This window comes from Scyliorhinus torazame, chromosome 16 (genome assembly GCF_047496885.1).
Source record: "Scyliorhinus torazame isolate Kashiwa2021f chromosome 16, sScyTor2.1, whole genome shotgun sequence".
NCBI lineage: Eukaryota > Metazoa > Chordata > Chondrichthyes > Carcharhiniformes > Scyliorhinidae > Scyliorhinus > Scyliorhinus torazame.
In genome coordinates, this window is record NC_092722.1 from 85,642,997 (window position 1) to 85,668,282 (window position 25,286).

Genomic DNA, 25,286 nt, shown 5'->3' on the forward strand with positions numbered 1-25,286 from the left:
GGGGGTCGGGGCAGTGCGTGTGTGTGGGGGGTGTCGGGGCAGTGTGTGTGGGGATAGGGGCAGTGTGTGTGGGGATAGGGGCAGTGTGTGTGGGGGTCGGGGCGGTTTGTGTGGGGATATTGGCGGTGTGTGTGGGGGTTGGGGCGGTGTGTGTGGGGGTCGGGGCGGTGTGTGTGGGGGTCGGGGCAGTGTGCGTGGGGGTCGGGGCAGTGTGCGTGCGGGTCGGGGCAGAATGTGTGGGGGTCGGGGCAGTGTGTGTGGGCGTCGGGGCGGTGTGTGTTGGGGTCGGGGCGGTGTGTGTGGGAATCGGGGCGGTGTGTGTGGGAGTCGGGGCGGTGTGTGTGGTGGTCGGGGCGGTGTGTGTGGGGGTCGGGGCAGAGTGTGTGGGGGTCGGGGCAGAGTTTAGGGGTCGGGGCATGTGTGTGGGGGTCGGGGCAAGTGTGTGGGGGTCGGGGCAGTGTGTGTGGGCGTCGGGGCAGTGTGTGTGGGGATATTGGCGGTGTGTGTGGGGGTCGGGGCGGTGTGCGTGGGGATCGGGGGAGTGTGCGTGGGGGTCGGGGCAGAGTGTGTGGGGGTCGGGACGGTGTGTGTGAGAGTCGGGGCGGTGTGTGTGGGCGTCGGGGCGGTGTGTGTGGGGGTCGGGGCGGTGTGTGTGAGAGTCGGGGCGGTGTGTGTGAGAGTCGGGGCAGTGTGTGTGGGGGTCGGGACGGTGTGTGTGAGAGTCGGGGCAGTGTGTGTGGGGGTCGGGGCGGTGTGTGTGAGGGTCGGGGCAGTGTGTGTGAGGGTTGGGGCGATGTGTGAGGGTGTCGGGGCGGTGTGTGTGGGGGTCGGGACAGCGTGTGTGGGGGTCGGGGCGGTGTGTGGGGGGGGTCGGGGCAGTGTGTGTGGGGATCGGGGAAGTGTGTGTGGGAGTCGGGGCAGTGTGTGTGGGGGTCGGGGCGGTGTGTGTGGGAGTCGGGGCGGTGTGTGTGAGGGTCGGGGCGGTGTGTGTGAGAGTCGGGGCAGTGTGTGTGAGAGTCGGGGCGGTGTGTGTGGGGGTCGGGGCGGTGTGTGTGAGGGTCGGGGCGGTGTGTGTGAGGGTCGGGGCGGTGTGTGTGAGGGTCGGGGCGGTGTGTGTGGGGGTCGGGACGGTGTGTGTGAGAGTCGGGGCAGTGTGTGTGGGGGTCGGGGCGGTGTGTGTGAGGGTCGGGGCGGTGTGTGTGAGGGTCGGGACAGCGTGTGTGGGGGTCGGGGCGGTGTGCGGGGGGGTCGGGGCAGTGTGTGTGGGGATCGGGGCGGTGTGTGGGGGGGTCGGGGCAGTGTGTGTGGGGATCGGGGCGGTGTGTGGGGGAGTCGGGGCGGTGTGTGGGGGAGTCGGGGCGGTGTGTGTGAGGGTCGGGACGGTGTGTGTGAGAGTCGGGGCAGTGTGTGTGAGGGTCGGGCGGTGTGTGTGAGAGTCGGGGCAGTGTGTGTGAGGGTCGGGGCAGTGTGTGTGAGGGTCGGGGCGGTGTGTGTGAGAGTCGGGGCAGTATGTGTGGGGGTCGGGACGGTGTGTGTGAGAGTCGGGGCAGTGTGTGTGGGGGTCGGGGCAGTGTGTGTGGGGGTCGGGGCGGTGAGTGTGAGGGTCGGGGCGGTGTGTGTAGGAGTCGGGGCGGTGTATGTGGGGGTCGGCGCGGTGTGTGTGAGGGTCTCGGCGGTGTGTGTGGGGGTTGGGGCAGTGTGTGTGTGGGTCGGGGCAGTGTGTGTGAGGGTCGGGGCAGTGTGTGTGAGGGTCGGGGTAGTGTGTGAGGGGGTCAGGGTAGTGTGTGTGGGGTCGGGGCAGCGTGTGTGGGGGTCGGGGCGGTGTGTGTGGGGGTTGGGGCAGTGTGTGTGTGGGTCGGGGCAGTGTGTGTGAGGGTCGGGGCAGTGTGTGTGAGGGTCGGGGTAGTGTGTGAGGGGGTCAGGGTAGTGTGTGTGGGGTCGGGGCAGCGTGTGTGGGGGTCGGGGCGGTGTGTGTGGGGGTCGGGGCAGTGTGTGTGGGGGTCGGGGCAGTGTGTGTGGGGGTCGGGGCAGTGTGTGTGGGGGTCGGGGCAGTGTGTGTGGGGGTCGGGGCAGTGTGTGTGGGGGTCGGGGCCTTGTGTGGGGGTCGGGGTGGTGTGTGTGGGGGTCGGGGCACTGTATGTAGGGGTCTGGGTAGTGTGTGTGGGGTTCGGGGCAGCGTGTGTGGGGGTCGGGGCGGTGTGTGTGGGGGTCGGGGCGGTGTGTGTGGGATTCGGGGCAGTGTGTGTGGGGGTCGGGCAGTGTGTGTGGGGGTCGGAGCGGTGTGTGTGGGGGTCGGGGCGGTGTGTGTGGGGCTCGGGACAGTGTGTGTGGGGGTCGTGGCGGTGTGTGTGGGGTTCGGGGCTGTGTGTCTGGTGGTCGGGGCAGTGTGTGTGGGGGTCGGGTCAGCGTGTGTGGGGGTCGGGGCGGCGTGTGTGGGGGTCGGAGTGGTGTGTGTGGGAGTCGGGGTGGTGTGTGTGGGGGTCGAGGCAGTGTGTGTAAGGGTCGGGGCGGTGTGTGTTGGGGTCGGGGTGGTGTGTGTGGGGGTCGGGGCAGTGTGTGTGAGGGTCGGGGCGGTGTGTGTGAGGGTCGGGGCGATGTGTGTGGGGGTCAGGGCCGTGTGTGTGGGGGTCGGGGCAGTGTGTGTGAGGGTCGGGGCGGTGTGTGTGAGGGTCGGGGCGGTGTGTGTGGGGGTCGGGGCAGTGTGTGTGGGGGTCAGGGCAGTGTGTGTGGGGACCGGGGCAGTGTGTGTAAGGGTCGGGGCGGTGTGTGTGGGAGTCGGGGCAGTGTATGTGGGGGTCGAGGCAGTGTGTGTGGGGGTCGAGGCAGTGTGTGTGGGGGTCAGGGCAGTGTCTGTGGGGGTCGGGGCAGTGTGTGTTAGGGTCGGGGCGGTGTGTGTGAGGGTCGGGGCGGTGTGTGTGGGGGTCGGGGCAGTGTGTGTGGGGGTCAGGGCAGTGTGTGTGGGGATCGGGGCAGTGTGTGTAAGGGTCGGGGCGGTGTGTGTGGGAGTCGGGGCAGTGTGTGTGGGGGTCGGGGCAGTGCGTGTGTGTGGGGGGTGTCGGGGCAGTGTGTGTGGGGATAGGGGCAGTGTGTGTGGGGATAGGGGCAGTGTGTGTGGGGGTCGGGGCGGTTTGTGTGGGGATATTGGCGGTGTGTGTGGGGGTTGGGGCGGTGTGTGTGGGGGTCGGGGCGGTGTGTGTGGGGGTCGGGGCAGTGTGCGTGGGGGTCGGGGCAGTGTGCGTGCGGGTCGGGGCAGAATGTGTGGGGGTCGGGGCAGTGTGTGTGGGCGTCGGGGCGGTGTGTGTTGGGGTCGGGGCGGTGTGTGTGGGAGTCGGGGCGGTGTGTGTGGGAGTCGGGGCGGTGTGTGTGGTGGTCGGGGCGGTGTGTGTGGGGGTCGGGGCAGAGTGTGTGGGGGTCGGGGCAGAGTTTAGGGGTCGGGGCATGTGTGTGGGGGTCGGGGCAAGTGTGTGGGGGTCGGGGCAGTGTGTGTGGTCGTCGGGGCAGTGTGTGTGGGGATATTGGCGGTGTGTGTGGGGGTCGGGGCGGTGTGCGTGGGGGTCGGGGGAGTGTGCGTGGGGGTCGGGGCAGAGTGTGTGGGGGTCGGGACGGTGTGTGTGAGAGTCGGGGCGGTGTGTGTGGGCGTCGGGGCGGTGTGTGTGGGGGTCGGGGCGGTGTGTGTGAGAGTCGGGGCGGTGTGTGTGAGGGTCGGGGCGGTGTGTGTGAGAGTCGGAGCAGTGTGTGTGGGAGTCGGGGCAGTGTGTGTGGGGGTCGGGGCAGTGTGTGTGGGGGTCGGGGCGGTGTGTGTGAGGGTCGGGGCAGTGTGTGTGAGGGTCGGGGCGATGTGTGTGGGTGTCGGGGCGGTGTGTGTGGGGGTCGGGACAGCGTGTGTGGGGGTCGGGGCGGTGTGTGGGGGGGGTCGGGGCAGTGTGTGTGGGGATCGGGGAAGTGTGTGTGGGAGTCGGGGCAGTGTGTGTGGGGGTCGGGGCGGTGTGTGTGGGAGTCGGGGCGGTGTGTGTGAGGGTCGGGGCGGTGTGTGTGAGAGTCGGGGCAGTGTGTGTGAGAGTCGGGGCAGTGTGTGTGGGGGTCGGGGCGGTGTGTGTGAGGGTCGGGGCGGTGTGTGTGAGGGTCGGGGCGGTGTGTGTGAGGGTCGGGGCGGTGTGTGTGGGGGTCGGGACGGTGTGTGTGAGAGTCGGGGCAGTGTGTGTGGTGGTCGGGGCGGTGTGTGTGAGGGTCGGGGCAGTGTGTGTGAGGGTCGGGGCGATGTGTGTGGGTGTCGGGGCGGTGTGTGTGGGGGTCGGGACAGCGTGTGTGGGGGTCGGGGCGGTGTGCGGGGGGGTCGGGGCAGTGTGCGTGGGGATCGGGGCGGTGTGTGGGGGGGTCGGGGTAGTGTGTGTGGGGATCGGGGCGGTGTGTGTGGGAGTCGGGGCGGTGTGTGTGAGGGTCGGGACGGTGTGTGTGAGAGTCGGGGCAGTGTGTGTGAGGGTCGGGGCGGTGTGTGTCAGAGTCGGGGCAGTGTGTGTGAGGGTCGGGGCGGTGTGTGTGAGAGTCGGGGCAGTGTGTGTGGGGGTCGGGACGGTGTGTGTGAGAGTCGGGGCAGTGTGTGTGGGGGTCGGGGCGGTGTGTGTGAGGGTCGGGGCAGTGTGTGTGAGGGTCGGGGCGATGTGTGTGGGTGTCGGGGCGGTGTGTGTGGGGGTCGGGACAGCGTGTGTGGGGGTCGGGGCGGTGTGTGGGGGGGGTCGGGGCAGTGTGAGTGGGGATCGGGGAAGTGTGTGTGGGAGTCGGGGCAGTGTGTGTGGGGGTCGGGGCGGTGTGTGTGGGAGTCGGGGCGGTGTGTGTGGGAGTCGGGGCGGTGTGTGTGAGGGTCGGGGCGGTGTGTGTGAGAGTCGGGGCAGTGTGTGTGGGGGTCGGGACGGTGTGTGTGAGAGTCGGGGCAGTGTGTGTGGGGGTCGGGGCGGTGTGTGTGAGGGTCGGGGCAGTGTGTGTGAGGGTCGGGGCGATGTGTGTGGATGTCGAGGCGGTGTGTGTGGGGGTCGGGACAGCGTGTGGGGGGGTCGGGGCGGTGTGTGGGGGGGTCGGGGCAGTGTGTGTGGGGATGGGGGAAGTGTGTGTGGGAGTCGGGGCAGTGTGTGTGGGGGTCGGGGCGGTGTGTGTGGGAGTCGGGGCGGTGTGTGTGGGAGTCGGGGCGGTGTGTGTGAGGGTCGGGGCGGTGTGTGTGAGAGTCGGGGCAGTGTGTGTGGGGGTCGGGACGGTGTGTGTGAGAGTCGGGGCAGTGTGTGTGGGGGTCGGGGCGGTGTGTGTGAGGGTCGGGGCAGTGTGTGTGAGGGTCGGGGCGATGTGTGTGGGTGTCGGGGCGGTGTGTGGGGGGGTCGGGGCAGTGTGTGTGGGGATCGGGGAAGTGTGTGTGGGAGTCGGGCAGTGTGTGTGGGGGTCGGGGCGGTGTGTGTGGGAGTCGGGGCGGTGTGTGTGAGGGTCGGGGCGGTGTGTGTGAGAGTCGGGGCAGTGTGTGTGAGAGTCGGGGCAGTGTGTGTGGGGGTCGGGGCGGTGTGTGTGAGGGTCGGGGCGGTGTGTGTGAGGGTCGGGGCGGTGTGTGTGAGGGTCGGGGCGGTGTGTGTGGGGGTCGGGGCGGTCTGTGTGGGGATATTGGCGGTGTGTGTGGGGGTACGGGCGGTGTGTGTGGGGGTCGGGGCGGTTTTTGTGGGGGTCGGGGCAGTGTGCGTGGGGGTCGGTGCAGTGTGCGTGGGGGTCGGGGCAGAGTGTGGGGGGGTCGGGGCAGTGTGTGTGGGCGTCGGGGCGGTGTGTGTGGGGGTCGGTGCGGTGTGTGTGGGTGTCGGGGCAGTGTGTGTGGGGGTCGGGGCGGTGTGTGTGGGGGTCGGGGCAGAGTGTGTGGGGGTCGGGGCAGAGTGTGTGGGGGTCGGGGCAGAGTTTGGGGGTCAGGGCATGTGTGTGGGGGTCAGGGCATGTGTGTGGGGGTCGGGGCGGTGTGTGTGGGGGTCGGGGCAGTGTGTGTGCGGTTTGGGGCAGTGTGTGTGGGGTTTGGGGCGGTGTGTGTGGGGGTCGGGGCGGTGTGTGTGAGGGTCGGGGCAGTGTGTGTGGGGGTCGGGGCAGTGTGTGTGGGGGTCGGGGCAGTGTGTGTGGGGGTCGGGGCGGTGTGTGTGAGGGTCGGGGCGGTGTGTGTGAGGGTCGGGGCGGTGTGTGTGAGGGTCGGGGCGGTGTGTGTGAGGGTCGGGGCGGTGTGTGTGGGGGTCGGGACGGTGTGTGTGAGAGTCGGGGCAGTGTGTGTGGGGGTCGGGGCGGTGTGTGTGAGGGTCGGGGCAGTGGGTGTGAGGGTCGGGGCGATGTGTGTGGGTGTCGGGGCGGTGTGTGTGGGGGTCGGGACAGCGTGTGTGGGGGTCGGGGTGGTGTGTGGGGGGCGGGGCAGTGTGTGTGGGGATCGGGGCGGTGTGTGGGGGGGTCGGGGCAGTGTGGGTGGGGATCGGGGCGGTGTGTGTGGGAGTCGGGGCGGTGTGTGTGAGGGTCGGGACGGTGTGTGTGAGAGTCGGGGCAGTGTGTGTGAGGGTCGGGGCGGTGTGTGTGAGAGTCGGGGCAGTGTGTGTGAGGGTCGGGGCGGTGTGTGTGAGAGTCGGGGCAGTGTGTGTGGGGGTCGGGACGGTGTGTGTGAGAGTCGGGGCAGTGTGTGTGGGGGTCGGGGCGGTGTGTGTGAGGGTCGGGGCAGTGTGTGTGAGGGTCGGGGCGATGTGTGTGGGTGTCGGGGCGGTGTGTGTGGGGGTCGGGACAGCGTGTGTGGGGGTCGGGGCGGTGTGTGGGGGGGGTCGGGGCAGTGTGTGTGGGGTTCGGGGAAGTGTGTGTGGGAGTCGGGGCAGTGTGTGTGGGGGTCGGGGCGGTGTGTGTGGGAGTCGGGGCGGTGTGTGTGAGGGTCGGGGCGGTGTGTGTGGGGGTCGGGGCGGTGTGTGTAGGGGTCGGGGCGGTGTGTGTGGGGGTCGGGGCATTGTGTGTGGGGGTCGGGGCAGTGTGTGTGGGGGTCGGAGCAGTGTGTGTGGGGGTCGGGGCGGTGTGTGTGGGGGTCGGGGCGGTGTGTGTGGGGGTCGGGACAGCGTGTGTGGGGGTCGGGGCGGTGTGTGGGGGGGTCGGGGCAGTGTGTGTGGGGTTCGGGGAAGTGTGTGTGGGAGTCGGGGCAGTGTGTGTGGGGGTCGGGGCGGTGTGTGTGGGAGTCGGGGCGGTGTGTGTGAGGGTCGGGGCGGTGTGTGTGGGGGTCGGGGCGGTGTGTGTAGGGGTCGGGGCGGTGTGTGTGGGGGTCGGGGCATTGTGTGTGGGGGTCGGGGCAGTGTGTGTGGGGGTCGGAGCAGTGTGTGTGGGGGTCGGGGCGGTGTGTGTGGGGGTCGGGGCGGTGTGTGTGGGGGTCGTGGCGGTGTGTGTGGGGTTCGGGGCTGTGTGTCTGGTGGTCGGGGCAGTGTGTGTGGGGGTCGGGGCGGTGTGTGTGGGGGTCGGGGCAGTGTGTGTGGGGGTCGGGACAGCGTGTGTGGGGCTCGGGGCGGCGTGTGTGGGGGTCGGAGCGGTGTGTGTGGGAGTCGGGGTGGTGTGTGTGGGGGTCGAGGCAGTGTGTGTAAGGGTCGGGGCGGTGTGTGTTGGGGTCGGGGTGGTGTGTGTGGGGGTCGAGCCAGTGTGTGTGGGGGTCGAGGCAGTGTGTGTGGGGGTCGGGGCGGTGTGTGTGGGGTTATGGGCAGTGTGTGTGGGGGTCAGGGCAGTGTGTGTGGGGACCGGGGCAGTGTGTGTAAGGGTCGGGGCGGTCTGTGTGGGAGTCGGGGCAGTGTGTGGGGGGGTCGGGGCAGTGCGTGTGTGTGTGGGGGTCGGGGCGGTCTGTGTGGGGATATTGGCGGTGTGTGTGGGGTCGGGGCGGTGTGTGTGGGAGTCGGGGCGGTTTTTGTGGGGGTCGGGGCAGTGTGCGTGGGGGTCGGTGCAGTGTGCGTGGGGGTCGGGGCAGAGTGTGTGGGGGTCGGGGCAGTGTGTGTGGGCGTCGGGGCGGTGTGTGTGGGGGTCGGGGCGGTGCGTGTGGGGGTCGGGGCAGTGTGTGTGGGGGTCGGGGCGGTGTGTGTGGTGGTCGGGGCGGTGTGTTTGGGGGTCGTGGCATGTGTGTGGGGATCGGGGCAGTGTGTGTAAGGGTCGGGGCAGTGTGTGTGGGAGTCGGGGCAGTGTGTGTGGGGGTCGGGGCAGTGCGTGTGTGTGGGGGGTGTCGGGGCAGTGTGTATGGGGATAGGGGCAGTGTGTGTGGGGATAGGGACAGTGTGTGTGGGGGTCGGGGCGGTGTGTGTGGGGATATTGGCGGTGTGTGTGGGGGTCGGGGCGGTGTGTGTGGGGGTCGGGGCCGTTTTTGTGGGGGTCGGGGCAGTGTGCGTGGGGGTCGGGGCAGTGTGCGTGGGGGTCGGGGCAGAGTGTGGGGGGGTCGGGGCGGTGTGTGTGGGGGTCGGGGCAGTGTGTGTTGGGTCGGGGCAGTGTGTGTGGGGGTCGGGGCAGTGTGTGTGGCCATCGGGGCAGTGTGTGTAAGGGTCGGGGCGGTGAATGTGGGGGTCGGGGCGGTGTGTGTGGGAGTCGGGGTGGTGTGTGTGGGGGTCGAGGCAGTGTGTGTAAGGGTCGGGGCGGTGTGTGTTGGGCTCGGGGTGGTGTGTGTGGGGGTCGAGGCAGTGTGTGTAAGGGTCGGGGCGGTGTGTGTGAGGGTCGGGGCGGTGTGTGTGGGGGTCGGGGCAGTGTGTGTGGGGGTCAGGGCAGTGTGTGTGGGGATCGGGGCAGTGTGTGTAAGGGTCGGGGCGGTGTGTGTGGGAGTCGGGGCAGTGTGTGTGGGGGTCGGGGCAGTGCGTGTGTGTGGGGGGTGTCGGGGCAGTGTGTGTGGGGATAGGGGCAGTGTGTGTGGTGATAGGGACAGTGTGTGTGGGGGTCGGGGCGGTCTGTGTGGGGATATTGGCGGTGTGTGTGGGGGTACGGGCGGTGTGTGTGGGGGTCGGGGCGGTTTTTGTGGGGGTCGGGGCAGTGTGCGTGGGGGTCGGTGCAGTGTGCGTGGGGGTCGGGGCAGAGTGTGGGGGGGTCGGGGCAGTGTGTGTGGGCGTCGGGGCGGTGTGTGTGGGGGTCGGTGCGGTGTGTGTGGGTGTCGGGGCGGTGTGTGTGTGGGTCGGGGCGGTGTGTGTGGGGGTCGGGGCAGAGTGTGTGGGGGTCGGGGCAGAGTGTGTGGGGGTCGGGGCAGAGTTTGGGGGTCAGGGCATGTGTGTGGGGGTCAGGGCATGTGTGTGGGGGTCGGGGCGGTGTGTGTGGGGGTCGGGGCAGTGTGTGTGCGGTTTGGGGCAGTGTGTGTGGGGTTTGGGGCGGTGTGTGTGGGGGTCGGGGCGGTGTGTGTGGGGGTCGGGGCAGTGTGTGTGTGGGTCGGGGCAGTGTGTGTGTGGGTCGGGGCAGTGTGTGTGGGGGTCGGGGCTGTGTGTGTGGGGGTCGGGGCTGTGTGTGTGGGGGTCGGGGCTGTGTGTGTGGGGGTCGGGGCAGTGTGTGTGGGGGTCGGGGCAGGGGGTGTGGGGGTCGGGGCAGTGGGTGTGGGGGTCGGGGCAGCGTGTGTGAAGGTCGGGGCAGCATGTGTGGGGGTCGGGGCAGTGTGTGTGTGGGTCGGGGCAGCGTGTGTGGGGGTCGGGGCAGCGTGTGTGAAGGTCGGGGCAGCATGTGTGGGGGTCGGGGCAGTGTGTGTGTGGGTCGGGGCAGCGTGTGTGGGGGTCAAGGCAGTGTGTGTGGGTCGGGGCAGTGTGTGTGGGCGTCGGGGCAGTGTGTGTGGGGGTCGGGGCAGTGTGTGTGGGGCTCGGGGCAGTGTGTGTGGGGGTAGGGGCAGTGTGTGTGGGGGTCGGGGCAGTCTGTGTGGGGGTCGGGGCAGTCTGTGTGGGGGTCGGGGCAGTCTGTGTGGGGGTCGGGGCAGTGTGTGTGGGGGTCGGGGCGGTGTGTGTGGGGGTCACGGCAGTGGCACGTTGCTGGTTGAACTCACATTTGTTCTCCGTCCCGTCAAGGTTCAGCATCACCTGGTCGATCTTCTCCTGCTCGGTTACATCGAGGTTCTGCAGAAACCGAGAGCGTCAGCATCAGCGAGCATCACCCCATCCCCACCTGTCCATCCCCCTCTCCATTTCTCTCTTCCTAAATCTCCTTCATTCCCTCTCTCCCTCGCCGTCTCTTCCCTGCTGTCTCTCCCTCGCTGTCTCTCGCTCACTTTCTCTCCCTCGCTGTCTCTCCCTCGCTGTCTCTCCCTCGCCGTCTCTCCCTCGCCGTCTCTGTGATGGTCACCACTGTTTTATTATATTGTATATACCGCATACGAGGGTATTAAGGTAAGGCCCCTGTACTACAGGTACGGGGGCCGATCCCTGCCTGCTGGTTCCGCCCAGTAGGCGGAGTATAAATGTGTGGGCTCTCCGAGCTGCAGCCATTTCGGCAGCAGCTGTAGGAGGCCACACATCTCTGTGTAATAAAGCCTCGATTACTCTCTACTCTCGTCTCGTCGTAATGGATAGTGCATCAATTTATTACACAGAGATTTTACAACGATGGATCTCCGCATCAGGCCGGATCGCCTGCAGCTGCACCCTCAAGCGGACAACGCCAAAAAGGACTTCGCACATTGTCTAGCTTGCTTTGAAGCATACATCAGGTCTGCGCCAGACCCAATCTCAGAAGCACAGAAGCTCCAGATTCTGTACACGCGGCTGAGCTCCGATATCTTTCCCCTCATCCAGGACGCACCTACCTATGCAGAGGCCATGGCGCTACTGAAGGAGAATTACGCACAGCAGACCAACAAGATCTACGCCAGGCACCTCCTGTCCACGCGGCATCAACTCCCCGGTGAGTCTGTGGAAGATTTCTGGTGTGCCCTGCTCGCCCTGGTGAGAGACTGTGACTGCCAGGCTGTTTCAGCCGCTGAACATTCTAACCTGCTAATGAGAGACGCATTCATTACGGGCATAGGGTTGTCCTACATCCGCCAGCACCTCTTAGAAGGGGCTACGCTTGACCTCGCGGCGACCAAGAAACTAGCGCTCTCGCTCACAGTCGCCTCACGCAACGTACAGGCGTATGCCCCCGACCGCACGGCACACCCCTACTGGGCATCGTAGACCCCACCAGCGGCCTTCCCATTGTGGACCCCATCAGTGACCGCCCCCAGCCAACCTCACGCCTGCGGCAGCCAACCAACCCCGGGGGCCCAAGTGCTACTTCTGCGGACAGACAAAACACCCTGGCAGCGCTGCCCGGCGCGGAGCGGCAAGAAAGGACATTTCACTGCAGTGTGCCAGGCTCGCTCAATCGCCGCTATTGTCCCTGCAGCCCCCGCGTGCGGCCAGTGGGCACCGCCATCTTCCTCGCTTCAGACCACGTGCGGCCAGTGGGCACCGCCATCTTGCTCCCCTCACAACCAATGGGTGGAGCCATCTTGCCTGCCCTAGGGCACGTGTGGCCCGAGGGCGCCTCCATCTTGCCTGCCTCAGGACACGCGCAGCCCGTGGGCGCCGCCATCTTCCCTGCCTCAGGGCCCCTGCCCGTCGGGCACCTCATCGGGCCGCTCATCGCCTGCAACCGCCGCCGACCAGCCGCGTCTCGCCTCCGTCACGATCGACCAGTCCCGACCACACAACCTCATAACCGCGTCAAGAAACGTGAAGGTCAACGGGCATGAGATATCCTGCCTTCTGGACTCCGGGAGCACTGAGAGCTTCATCCACCCCGATACGGTAAGGCGCTGCTCCCTCGCGGTACACCCCATTAACCAAAGAATCTCCCTGGCCTTCGGATCCCACTCCGTGGCGATCCGGGGGTACTGCATCACCACCCTCACCGTCCAGGGCGTAGAGTTCAGCGGCTTCCGGCTCTACGTCCTCCCCAACCTCTGTGCTGCCTTGCTACTCGTCCTGGACTTCCAGTGCAACCTCCAGAGCCTAACCCTGAAATTTGGCGGGCCCCTACCACCCCTTACTGTATGCGGCCTCACGACCCTTAAGGTCGAACTGCCTTCTCTGTTTGCAAACCTCACCCCGGATTGCAAACCTGTCGCCACCAGGAGCAGACGGTACAGCGCCCAGGACAGGACCTTCATCAGGTCTGAGGTCCAGCGGCTGCTGCGGGAAGGTATCATCGAGGCCAGCAACAGTCCCTGGAGAGCCCAAGTGGTGGTGGTGAAAATGGGGGAGAAAAACAGGATGGTTGTTGACTACAGTCAGACCATCAATTGGTACAGGCAGCTCGACGCATACCCCCTCCCACTCATATCTGATATGGTCAATCAGATTGCACAGTACCTTGTCTTCTCGACAGTGGACCTGAAATCTGCCTATCACCAGCTCCCCATTCGCAAGGCCGTACACCGCGTTTGTAGCGGACGGCCGCCTTTACAATTTCCTTAGGGTTCCCTTCGGCGTCACTAACGGGGTCTCGGTCTTCCAACGAGAGATGGGCCGAATGCTGACCGGTACGGACTGCGGGCCACTTTCCCGTACCTAGATAACGTCACCATCTGCAGCCACGACCAGCAGGACCACGACGCTAACCTTTCCAAATTTCTCCACACCGCCAAACCCCTCAACCTAACCTACAACAAGGAGAAGTGTGTGTTCAGCATGAACCAATTAGCCATCCTCGGCTATGTGGTTCAGAACGGAGTTCTGGGGCCCGACCCCAATCGCATGCACCCCCTCATGGATCTCCCCCTTCCCCACTGCCCCAAGGCCCTCAAATGATGCCTGGGGTTCTTTTCGTACTACGCCCAGTGGGTCCCTAACTATGCGGACAAGGCCCGCCCACTCATCCACTCCACCGGTTTCCCACTGACGGCTGAGGCTCACCAGGCCTTCGACCGTATCAAGGCCGACTTCGCCAAGGCCGCGATGCACGCGGTTGACGAGACGCTCCCCTTCCAAGTCGAGAGCGATGCATCAGACGTCGCTCTGGCCGCCACCCTCAACCAGGCAGGCAGGCCCATGGCATTCTTTTCCCGCACCCTCCATGCCTCCTAAATTCGGCACTCCTCCATCGAAAAAGAGGCCCAAGCTATCGTTGAAGCTGTGCGGCACTGGAGGCATTACCTGGCCGGCAGGAGATTCATTCTCCTCACAGACCAATGATCGGTTGCCTTCATGTTTAACATCACACAGCGGGGTAAGATCAAAAATGACAAGATCGAGCTCTCCACCTTTAATTACGAGATTTAGTATCGCCCCGGCAAGCTCAACGAGCCCCCAGAGGCCCTGTCCCGAGGTACATGTGCCAGCGCACAAGTGGACCGACTCCGGACCCTGCACGACGATCTCTGTCACCCAGGGGTCACTCGCTTTTATCACTTCATTATGGCCCGCAATCTGCCCTACTCCATCGAGGAAGTCAGGGCTGTCACCAGAGGCCAGGTCTGCGCGGAGTGTAAACCGCACTTCTACCGGCCAGACGGTGCGCGCCTGGTGAAGGCCTTTGAACGCCTCAGCGTGGACAAAGAACAAAGAAAAGTACAGCACAGGAACAGGCCCTTCGGCCCTCCAAACCTGTGCCGACCATGCTGCCCGTCTAAACTAAAATCTTCTACACTTCCTGGGTCCGTATCCCTCTATTCCCATCCTATTCATGTATTTGTCAAGATGTCCCTTAAATGTCACTATCGTCCCTGCTTCCACCACCTCCTCCGGCAGCGAGTTCCAGGCACCCACTACCCTCTGTGTAAAAAACTTGCTCGTACATCTCCTCTAAACCTTGCCCCTCGCACCTTAAACCTATGCCCCCTAGTAATTGACCCATCTACCCTGGGGAAAAGCCTCTGACTATCCACTCTGTCTATGCCCCTCATAATTTTGTAGACCTCTATCAGGTCGCCCCTCAACCCCCGTCGTTCCAGTGAGAACAAAAAAGTTTATTCAACCTCTCCTCATAGATAATGCCCTCCATACCAGGCAACATCCTGGTAAATCTCTTCTGCACCCTCTCTAAAGCCTCCACATCCTTCTGGTAGTGTGGCGACCAGAATTGAACACTACATTCCAAGTGTGGCCTAACTAGGGTTCTATACAGCTGCAACATGACTTGCCAATTCTTATACTCAATGCCCTGGCCAATGAAGGCAAGCATGCCGTATGCCTTCTTGACTACCTTTTCCACCTGTGTTGCCCCTTTCAGTGACCTGTGGACCTGTACACCTAGATCTCTCTGACTTTCAATACTCTTGAGGGTTCTACCATTCACTGTATATTCCCTACCTGCATTAGGCCTTCCAAAATGCAATACCTCACATTTGTCCGGATTAAACTCCATCTGCCATCTCTCCGCCCAAGTCTCCAAACAATCTAAATCCTGCTGTATCCTCTGACAGTCCTCATCGCTATCCGCAATTCCACCAACCTTTGTGTCGTCTGCAAACTTACTAATCAGGCCAGTTACATTTGCCTCCAAATCATTTATATATACTATGAACAGCAAAGGTCCCAGCACTGATCCCTGCAGAACACCACTAGTCACAGCCCTCCAATTAGAAAAGCACCCTTCCATTGCTACTCTCTGCCTTCTATGACCTAGCCAGCTCACCCCTGATCCCGTGTGACTTCACCTTTGTACCAGTCTATCATGAGGGACCTTGTCAAAGGCCTTACTGAAGTCCATATAGACACTGCCCTACCTGCATCAATCATCTTTGTGACCTCTTCGAAAAACTCTATCAAGTTAGTGAGACACGACCTCCCCTTCACAAAACCATGCTGCCTCTCACTAATACGTCCATTTGCTTCCAAATGGGAGTAGATCCTGTCTCGAAGAATTCTCTCCAATAATTTCCCTACCACTGACGTAAGGCTCACCGGCCTGTAGTTCCCTGGATTATCCTTGCTACCCTTCTTAAACAAAGGAACAACATTGGCTATTCTCCAGTCCTCCGGGACATCACCTGAAGACAGTGAGGATCCAAAGATTTCTGTCAAGGTCTCAGCAATTTCCTCTCTAGCCTCCTTCAGTATTCTGGGGTAGATCCCATCCGGTCCTGGGGACTTATCTACCTTAATATTTTTCAAGACGCCCAACACCTCGTCTTTTTGGATCTCAATGTGACCCAGGCTATCTACACACCCTTCTCCAGACTCAACATCCACCAATTCATTCTCTTTGGTGAATACTGATGCAAAGTATTCATTTCGTACCTCACCCATTTCCTCTGGCTCCACACATAGATTCCCTTGCCTATCCTTCAGTGGGCCAACCCTTTCCCTGGCTACCCTCTTGCTTTTAATGTATGTGTAAAAATGTATGTGGGGTTTTCCTTAACCCTATTTGCCAATGACTTTTCGTGACCTCTTCTAGCGTTCCTGACTCCTTGCTTAAGTTCCTTCCTACGTACCTTATAAAAGGGCCCCTCCCCGCCACCGACTGCAACACGTATTTCCTCAATGTGGTCGACGAATATTCCAGATTACCCTTCGCTGTCCCATGCCCCGATATGATGTCTGCCACCATCATCAAAGCCCTCAACACCATCTTCGCTCTGTTCGGTTTCCCCGCCTACGTCCACAGCGACCGGGGATCCTCATTCATGAGCGATGAGCTGCGCCAGTTCCTGCTCAACAGGGGCATTGCCTCGAGCAGGACGACCAGCTACAACCCCCGGGGAAACGGGCAGGTGGAGAAGGAGAATGGGACGGTCTGGAAGGTCGTCCAGCTGGCCCTACGGTCCAGAAATCTCCCGGCCTCCCGCTGGTAGGATGTCCTCCCCGATGCCCTTTACTCCATTCAGTCGCTCCTGTGCACTGCGACTAACGAAACCCCCCATGAACGTCTCTTTGCCTTCCCCAGGAAGTCCACCTCCGGGGTTTCGCTCCCAACGTGGCTGGCAGCTCCAGGACCCGTTCTCCTCCGCAAGCACGGTGGACCCGTTGGTTGAGAGGGTACAGCTACTCCACGCAAACCCACGGTACGCCTACGTAGCGTACCCCGACGGCCGCCAAGACACAGTCTCCCTCAGGGACCTGGCACCAGCTGGGTCCCCACACACCACCCCCTCTGCCCCGGCGCCACCCTCCCTTTCCCCAGCGCACCCCACCACAGCCCCCGCTCCAGGACAATCCGTCCTCCCCTTGGTCCCACCCGAGGATTAAGAGGATGTCGACACGCTCTCGGAGTCACCGACGACCGAGCCGACACATGACTCGCCACGAGCACTGCGGCGCTCTCACGACGGACCAAGGCGCCTGACCGTCTAAATTTGTAACCTTCTCTGAAATTTATTGACAACCTGTATGTAAATAGTTTTCCACCCCCCCGCTGGACTCATTTTTAACAGGGGGTGAATGTGGTAGTCACCACTGTTGTATTATATTGTATATACACTGCATACGAGGGTATTACGGTAAGGCCCCTGTACTACAGGTACGGGGGTAGATCCCTGCCTGCCGGCTCCACCCAGTAGGCGGAGTATAAATGCGTGTGCTCTCCGAATGCAGCCATTTCGGCAGCAGCTGTAGGAGGCCACACATCTCTGCTTAATAAAGCCTCGATTACTCTCTACTCTCGTCTCGTCGTAATTGATAGTGCATCACTCGCTCCCTCGCTGTCTCTCCCTCGCTGTCTCTCCCTCGCTGTCTTTCTCTCTCGCTGTCTCTCCCTCATTGTCTCTCCCTCGCTGTCTCTCCCTCGCTGTCTCTCCCTCGCTGTCTTTTTCTCTCCCTCGCTGTCTTTCTCTCTTGCTGTCTTTTTCTCTCACTCTCTCGCTGTCTTTCTCTCTCGCTGTCTTTCCCTCACTGTCTGTGTCTCCCTCTGTGTCTGGTTGTCTCTCCCTATGTGTCTCTCCCTCTGTGTGTCTCTCTCTATCCTTGCTGTCTGACTCTTTCCGTCAATGTCTGTTTCTCTCTCTCCCTCTCTCGCCCTTCCTCACTTTCTCTCCCCCTCTTTCTCTGTCTCTACCATCCCCCTCAATCTCTTTCTATGTTCAGCTCTCTCTCACTCTCTCTCTTTCCCTCTTGGTTTCCCACCTCCCAGTTTCTAGTCCTCGGTGCGTCCCTTTCTCTTCCTCCCTCCCTTGATCCTTCTCCCTCTATCCCTCCCTTTCTCCCTCCTTCCATAGTGCCCTCCCTCAGTCACTCTCTCCTCTTCCCTCAGTCACCCTCTTTCCCACCTTTCCTCCATCAGACACTCTCTGTCTCTCCATTGCTTTCTCTTCACCCCCTCTTCCCCCTCTCCCTGTGCCACTCTCTCTCCTTCCTGACCTCCCAACCTCTCTCTCCCCCTTGGCCTCTCTCTCTCTGCCCCTGCCCTCTCTGCCATCGCCCAGTCTCTCTGTCTCTTCCTCTCCTTACCTCGCTAATGAGTGCGGGAGCAATGGTGTCATTGATGTGACCGACTGCTTGGAGGACTCCTGTGATAATGAAAGAGGAAAGTGTTATGACGGAGCTGCGAGGCGGGCGCTGTTTGACTCTAGTCCCACTCCTCCCCAGGTCACTACATATATTTAAATGATTTCTTTAGCTCGCAATGCAGCCAAACATGTGTTTTCCTGTCGAATCTCGGAGTGAGCATTCAGTGGCCAGATTTCCTCAATAAACCTCAAATTTATCAGTTCATCAAATCAGATTTGGCAAGTCGAAAGGCAAACCTTATTAACATGAAATATGAAAGTATTATGATTACTCTTTCCAAATATCCTGACTCTCGCATACTTTTGCCTCACATGTGCACGCACTCACGCTCACAGACACACAACACACTCGCTCGCTCACACGCATGCTCGCTCACATGCACGCTCGCTCACACGCACTCTTGCACGTGCACATACACACATGCACACACACAAGTGAACATGCGCACACATATACACTCGCACACAAGCGCCAAATCAAATAAAATCGAGGGGTCCTGACAGAAGGTAGAAAGTCAACGGTTGAAGGGAAAGGGACAGATGATGGACACATTGAAATGGTGGCTGATTTATACAGTTGCTCCCTCAACAACCGGATCTGTGAAACCACTGTTCCCATCGTCACCCAAGCAGTTGATCCTTCTTGTTTCCTGACACCCCCCCCCCCCGCCCCCCCCAGCGTAAAACCAGCTCATAAAACACAGTTTCCAAAAGTAAGTTTCTGTATTTCAAATCTGTAAATGGCCACGCAAGCCCGTTGGCCAACTGTCCGCCAGAGTAAAGAGATCTCCAGCTCCCTCGAAACTGCTTAATTACCTTTCCTTCTAAGAATCTTTTCCAGAGTGGGGGTGGGGTTGGGAAGAAACACCAGCACCAGAGACCTCATGTTAACCCTTCAGCTGACAGTGGGGGGTAAATTCTCCACCGACGGGATTTTCCGTTCCGTCGGCATCACATCCCCACCCACGGGTTTCCTGGTGGCATTTGAGGGCTGGGGGATCTATCATTAAACCGACTTGCATTCATCTAGCCCCATCCCCTCCTGAGATCTCCCCCAAAGCAACTCAACAGCCAACGGCCTTTGGGTTTGAGGTGTTAATCACAGCGTGGGTTTCCTCCGGGTGCTCCGGTTTCCTCCCACAATCCAAAGATGTGCAGGTCACGTTTGAAATTGAAACACCAAGAAATCCCAGAAACTTCACTGCGATAATGTCCCCGGGTCATGTCCACGTCTCTGTTTGAAGCGATGCAGGCTTGGCCGATTGGGCTGAAGAATCCTGGGAGAACCAGCTCCGCCCCATTGACTAAAGACCCTCAAACCTTGGCACCATTCTGGCGTACAATTGTGTCCACTTATGGGCACCTACATTTAGGAAGGATATGCTGGCATTAGAGAAAGTGCGGAAAATCTGTTTTATTTATTTGTCCACAGAGATCTGGATGACGCTGGCATTGTATTGACCAACCCTAATTGCACCTTGAGAGGGTGGTGGGTGAGCCACCATCTTGAATCCTCTGCAGTCCCGTGTGATATAGGTACACCCATGGCGCTGTTAGAGAGAAAGTTCCAGGATTTTGACCCAGCGACAGTGAAGGAACGGCCGACATATTTCCCCGTCGGGATGGTGTGTGTGGGATTTGGAGGGAAACTTTAAAAAATATATTTCATAGAATCATAGAATTTACAGTGCAGAAGGAGGCCGTTCAGCCCATCGAGTCTATCCCGGCCCTTGGAAAGAGCATTCTCCTTAAGCCTACACCTCCACCCTATCCCTGTAACCCCATCTAACCTCTTCAACACTAAGGGCAATTTATTATGGCCAATCCATCTAACCTGCACATCTTTGGACTGTGGGAGGAAACTGGAGCACCCGGAGGAAACCCACGCACACACGGGGAGGATGTGCAGACTCCGCACAGTCAGTGACCCGAGGCTGGAATTGAACCTGGGTTGCTGGAGCTGTGAGGCAGCAGTGCTAACACTGGGCCACGCCGTTTATTCAAATTTTTCTATTTTATATAATACAAAACAACCAAACAGAATAAAACACCAATACGCACATACATTTCCCAAATCACAACCTAACCCCTCATGAAACCTAACACCCCCTTTTCATCCCATCCCCCCCCCTTAGCAACTAATGGTGACCAGCTCCTGGAAATACACAATAAATAGCTGCCATCTCTGGTAAAACCACGCACGGTGTACTTAACTTTCTCCAAGTATACCATCAGATCTCCCAGCCACATTGAGGCATTGGACAGAGAAACTGACCATCACCCCAGTAGTACTCGCCTCCGGGCAATCAGCGAGGAGAAGGTCAGAACATCAGCCCGAGTCTGTCTGCAGCTCTGGTGAGTCTGACACCCCAGATATGGCCACCAAAAGACAGGGCTCCAGTTCAACCTTCAGAATCACCGACATGCTGCTAAAGGAGCAGTTCTTCAGGTGAGAGAAATCTCTCAAGCATTTCACTGGCCCGCCCAAGTCCCAAACATTCCACGTGACTAGCCTGATCGGGGGTCTCTCCCTCTCTCTCTCAAGTTAGCCATTTCCACCGCGATGGGTTATCCCCTCCCTCTTCCAAGTTCCTGGCTCCGAGGCCCACCCAAGGTGGCCACCAGCCCCACCCATAGGAATACCCCTGGTCATTGTCTGCAATCCACCCTCCTCCTCCACCCACCCTACCCCCACTCCCAACGCAGAAACCCCTATCTCCCAACCATCCTGTTCCCCCACTAGGCACATTTTCTAGGCTCATCGAAACCTGTCTAAACAGGTCCAACAGGCCGCAGCCCCTACCCCCCCCCCCCCCCTCACTCCCGTTTACTACCTTAAATCTAACTGCTGGTGAGGATTTCAAAGGGCCCCTCCCCTCCACCGACCGCAACACATACTTCCTGAATGTGGTGGACGAGCACTCCCGTTTCCCCTTCGCCATCCCCTGCCCTGACATGACAGCGGCCACAGTCATTAAAGCCCTTAACACCATATTCACACTGTTCGGTTGCCCCGCATACGTCCACAGCGACAGGGGGTCCTCCTTCATGAGTGACGAGCTGCGCCAGTTCCTGCTCAGCAACGGTATAGCCTCGAGCAGGACGACCAGCTACAACCCCCGGGGGAACGGGCAAGTAGAGAGGGAGAACGGCACGGTCTGGAAGACCGTCCTACTGGCCCTACGGTCCAGGGACCTCCCAGTTTCACGGTGGCAGGAGGTCCTTCCAGATGCCCTCCACTCCATCCGGTCACTACTGTGTACTAGCACTAACCAAACGCCTCATGAGCGCCTCCTTGTCTTCCCCAGGAAGTCCTCCTCTGGAACATCGCTGCCGACCTGGCTGGTGGCCCCAGGACCCATCTTGCTCCGAAAACATGTGCGGGCGCCCAAGTCGGACCCGTTGGTCGAGAGGGTTCACCTCCTCCACGCGAACCCGCAGTACGCTTACGTGGAGTACCCCGACGGCCGACAGGACACGGTCTCCCTGCGAGATCTGGCGCCCGCCGGCAACACGCACACCCACCTGGGCCCACCCCCAAAGGCAAAGAAAAGAGACAGAACCTCCCCCACCCACCATCCCCCCCCTCCCCCCCTACCCTCCAGCCACAAAGCAATAATCAAAACCAAAGCCTTTACACCTCTCAACCTTCCACCTTGGTTCATCTATTATCCACATGACTGCCTTAATCATTACCCCCAACTTCTTTGGCATCTCTTTGGTCCCCCATCACTCCCCCAACATCTACACTCCAATATAGAACAATTAACTCCAGTTAACCAAACATATATAGAACATAGAAAGATACAGCACAGAACAGGCCCTTAGGCCTACGATGTTGTGCCGAATCTTTATCCTAGATTAATCATAGATTATCATCGAATTTACAGTGCAGAAGGAGGCCATTCGGCCCAGCGAGTCTGCACCGGCTCTTGGAAAGAGCACCCTACCCAAGGTCAACACCTCCACCCTATCCCCATAACTCAGTAACCCCACCCAACACTAATGGCAATTTTGGACACTAAGGGCAATTTATCATGGCCAATCCACCTAACCTGCACATCTTTGGACTGTGGGAGGAAACCGGAGCACCCGGAGGAAACCCATGCACACACGGGAGGATGTGCAGACTCCGCACAGACAGTGACCCAAGCCGGAATCGAACCTGGGACCCTGGAGCTGTGAAGCAATTGTGCTATCCACAATGCTACCGCGCTGCCCAAAAAATGTACAAAAAATATTAAAACATCACCAAACAATCCTGTCCCATCAACACCATTTAAAATCCCATGCAACCCACTCAATTCCAAGTCCTCGTTCGCTGACAAAAGCCTCCGTCGCCATCACGAAAAAGCGATCCTTTTGAGTTGTGCATGACTCAAACCGCCGGGTACACCACACCAAAACATACACCGCTCTTGTACAACGCCGACTTCGCCTTATTAAAGGCCGCATCCTGATCAATCCAAATGCTGCTGTCCCTCGCATCCCGGCTTTCTTTGGCCAATTTCAGGACCCGCTCCTTCAGCCGATAACTGTGGAAACACACCATCACTGCCCTTGGCGGCTCATTCACCCTGGCCTCAACCAGAGAGTTCAGTGGGCCCTATCCAGCTTAGGTGGGGGCATCTGTTCCGCACCCCCACCCAATCAACATTTTCAAATATCTGGGGAAAGTACTTGGTTGGCCTGGGGCCCTGCACCCTCTCCGGCAACCCCACGATCCTGAGGTTGTGCCTCCTCGACATGTTTTCCAGGTCCTCGACCTTCGCCCTCAGGCCCTTATTCCTCTCCTCCACCACCAGCAGCTCAGTTTCCAGCAAGACTGTCTGGTCGCTGTGTCACGACAAGTCCCCTACACCCACTTCAGCACCTCTCCATGCTCCTTCACCGCCTCCGAGGTCCTTCCCAAACTCTTCCTTATCAGGCCAAGTGCGTCCTCAACAGACTTCTTGAGCGTCTCCATCATTTCCCTTCCTTGCCTCTCAAAGCGCTTTCTGAATTATGTCTGAAACTCGATTGCCATTACCTCAAGTCAGCGTATCTACTGTGATAGGTGCGGCCCCACCCAACGAGGTCACCTCCGTCATCTTTCCTCCCAACGAGCTTCGCATCTTCTCCGTCTCCACTGAAGGGCTGCCATTCGTACCTTCTTTCCGACATTCTTTTTCATGGCTTTTGACATTTTCTCATAAAGTACAGTTAGCTGGGCTGGATTTGTCAACCAATTTCCCCCGGGAACCGGGCTAAATTGTCATGTGAGAGTACCTTTAAGAAATGGATGTTTAAGCAATGTACCTTTAAGGAATGGAGATGATCATATTACTGAAGTGATGTACTAGGGGGGGAGCTAAGCTCACTTCTGCTTTTGGTTTCAGTTTGAAAAAGCAGCTTGTGTGTGTCTGTGTGTTTCCAGAGAGCTGCAGGAAGAAAAGCAAGGTGCTGGAGCTGAAGTCAACCAAGCTGATATATCTCTGCCATCAAACAGAAAATATATATATTCTGTGACCTGGTGTGTTACTGTTTTGAAGGTTTGAAGCCTTTTGGATGTTTGAAGGAACATTTTGAGGGATTATTTAGTGTTGTATTATTTTCGAGGTTATCTTTGAAGTAAGGGGCGTTAAGGGATCCAATGTTTATTTGACAGGTTAAGTTGAGTTCATGGAATAAACATTGTTTTGTGTTAAAAACCACGTGTCCATAATTGTAATATCACACCTGGGGAACAAGCCGCGTGCTTCAATAGCAACAATCCATTAAAGGGAGAGGTTGGTTGAACTCCATGATACATTTTGGGATTCTGAAAATGCCTCGCCCATAACAAAATGGACCAAAAAACAAGAACTCTGGCGGGAACTAATAAATGTGCGATGGTAATGCCATTGAATGTCAAGGGGGGGGAGATGGTTAGACTCTCTCTAACTGGCTGGTCCCAGTTCAGTTTCTGGTCAATGGTAATCATGTCGGATCATGGGGGATTCTGAGATGGTAGTGCTATTGAATGTCAAAGGGGAGGTGGTTAGGTTCTCTCTAGTAGTAGGTGGTCATTGCCCGGCACTTGTAAAGTGGCACAAATGTAATTTTCCACTTGTCACCCAAGCCTGGATATTCTCCAGAATTTACTGTATTTGGACATGGACTGCTTCATCACCTGAATGGTGCTGAACATTGTGCAGTCATCCGCAAACATCTCCACTTCTGACCTTATGATGGAAGGGAGGTCATTGATGAAGCAGCTGAAGATGGTTGGGCCCAGGACACTACCCTGAGGAACTCCTGCAGTGATGTCCTGGAACTGTGTTCAAACCACCACAACCATCTTCCTTGGTGTCAGGTATGACTCGAACCAGTGATGGGTTTTCCCCGCTGATTTCCATCTAGCCAGTTTTGCCAAACTTAATCAAATGTGGACTTCATATCGTGGGCGGTTCATTACCACCACACATCCTGGCCTGATGTGAAGAGGTGACTCAGTGTCAGTTGATGGCACAATCTCGCCCCTCCACCCCGTGACCCTGCGATCCCTAAATCGCTCACCTTTTCCCAGGAAACGGCCCTTGTCATTGTCCCGGAGTTCCAGAGCTTCATAGATTCCGGTGGAAGCCCCGCTGGGTACAGCAGCCCGGAACAGACCTGGGAGACAGGGATGAGACAGAGAGAGAATGAGACGATGATTGTATATCAATGAAAGTGAGAGTGAAAGAGAGAAAGAGACAGGGAGAGTAAAAGAGAGAGAGTGAGTGAGAGAGAGAGAAGGAGGCACAGAGAGACACAGAGATAGACACAGAAACAAAGAAAGAGGGAAAGGGTGATAGAGACAGAGAACGAGAGAGTCAGAAAATGAGTGTCAGAGAACGAGAGAGTCAGAGAACGAGAGAGTCAGAGAACGAGAGAGTCAGAGAACGAGAGAGTCAGAGAACGAGAAAATCAGAGAACGAGAGATGAAGAGAATGAGAGAGTCAGAGAACAAGAGTAGGAGAACGAGAGAGTCAAAGAACGAGAGAGTCAGAGAACAAGAGAGTCAGAGAACGAGAGAGTCAGAGAACGAGAGAGTGAAAGAACGATAGAGTCAGAGAACGAGAGAGTCAGAGAACGAGAGAGTCAGAGAACGAGAGAGTCAGAGAACGAGAGATGAAGAGAATGAGAGAGTCAGAGAACAAGAGTAGGAGAACGAGAGAGTCAAAGAACGAGAGAGTCAGAGAACAAGAGAGTCAGAGAACGAGAGAGTCAGAGAACGAGAGAGTGAAAGAACGATAGAGTCAGAGAACGAGAGAGTCAGATAACGAGAGAGTCAGATAACGAGAGAGTCAGAAAACAAGAGTGTCAGAGAACGAAAGAATCAGAGAACGAGAGAGTGAGAGAGCGAGAGAGTGAGAGAGCGAGAGAGTCAAAGAACGAGAGAATCAGAGAACGAGAGAGTCAGAAAACAAGAGTGTCAGAGAACGAAAGAATCAGAGAACGAGAGAGTGAGAGAGCGAGAGAGTGAGAGAGCGAGAGAGTCAGAGAACGAGAGAATCAGAGAACGAGAGAATCAGAGAACGAGAGTCAGAGAACGAGAGAGTCAGAGAACGAGAGAGTCAGAGAAAGAGAGAGTCAGAGAAAGAGAGAGTCAGAGAACGAGAGTCAGAGAACGAGAGAGTCAAAGAGCGAGAGAATCAGAGAACGAGAGAATCAGAGAACGAGAGAATCAGAGAACGAGAGCCAGGTAATGAGAGAATCAGAGAACGAGGGAATCAGAGAACGAGGGAATCAGAGAACGAGAGAGTCAGAGAACGAGAGAGTCAGAGAACGAGGGACACAGAGAACGAGAGAATCAGAGAACGAGAGAGTCAGAGAAAGAGAGAGTCAGAGAACGAGAGTCAGAGAAAGAGAGTCAGAGAACGAGAGAATCAGAGAACAAGAGTCA

At 59.2% G+C, this 25,286-nt stretch overlaps 1 protein-coding gene across 1 annotated transcript in view; it reads right to left on the reverse strand.

The window, feature by feature from the left end:
* The window catches only part of LOC140392921 (gamma-enolase), a 185,058-nt gene that overhangs the window by 151,882 nt on the left and 7,890 nt on the right, over positions 1–25,286 (reverse strand). The window contains exons 2-4 of the mRNA XM_072478703.1: positions 23,918–24,013; positions 17,322–17,380; positions 10,001–10,070 (exon numbers count right to left, since the gene is read on the reverse strand). Of these exons, the coding sequence (XP_072334804.1) occupies positions 10,001–10,070; positions 17,322–17,380; positions 23,918–24,013 (225 nt within the window). The remainder of the gene's footprint in view (positions 1–10,000; positions 10,071–17,321; positions 17,381–23,917; positions 24,014–25,286) is intronic.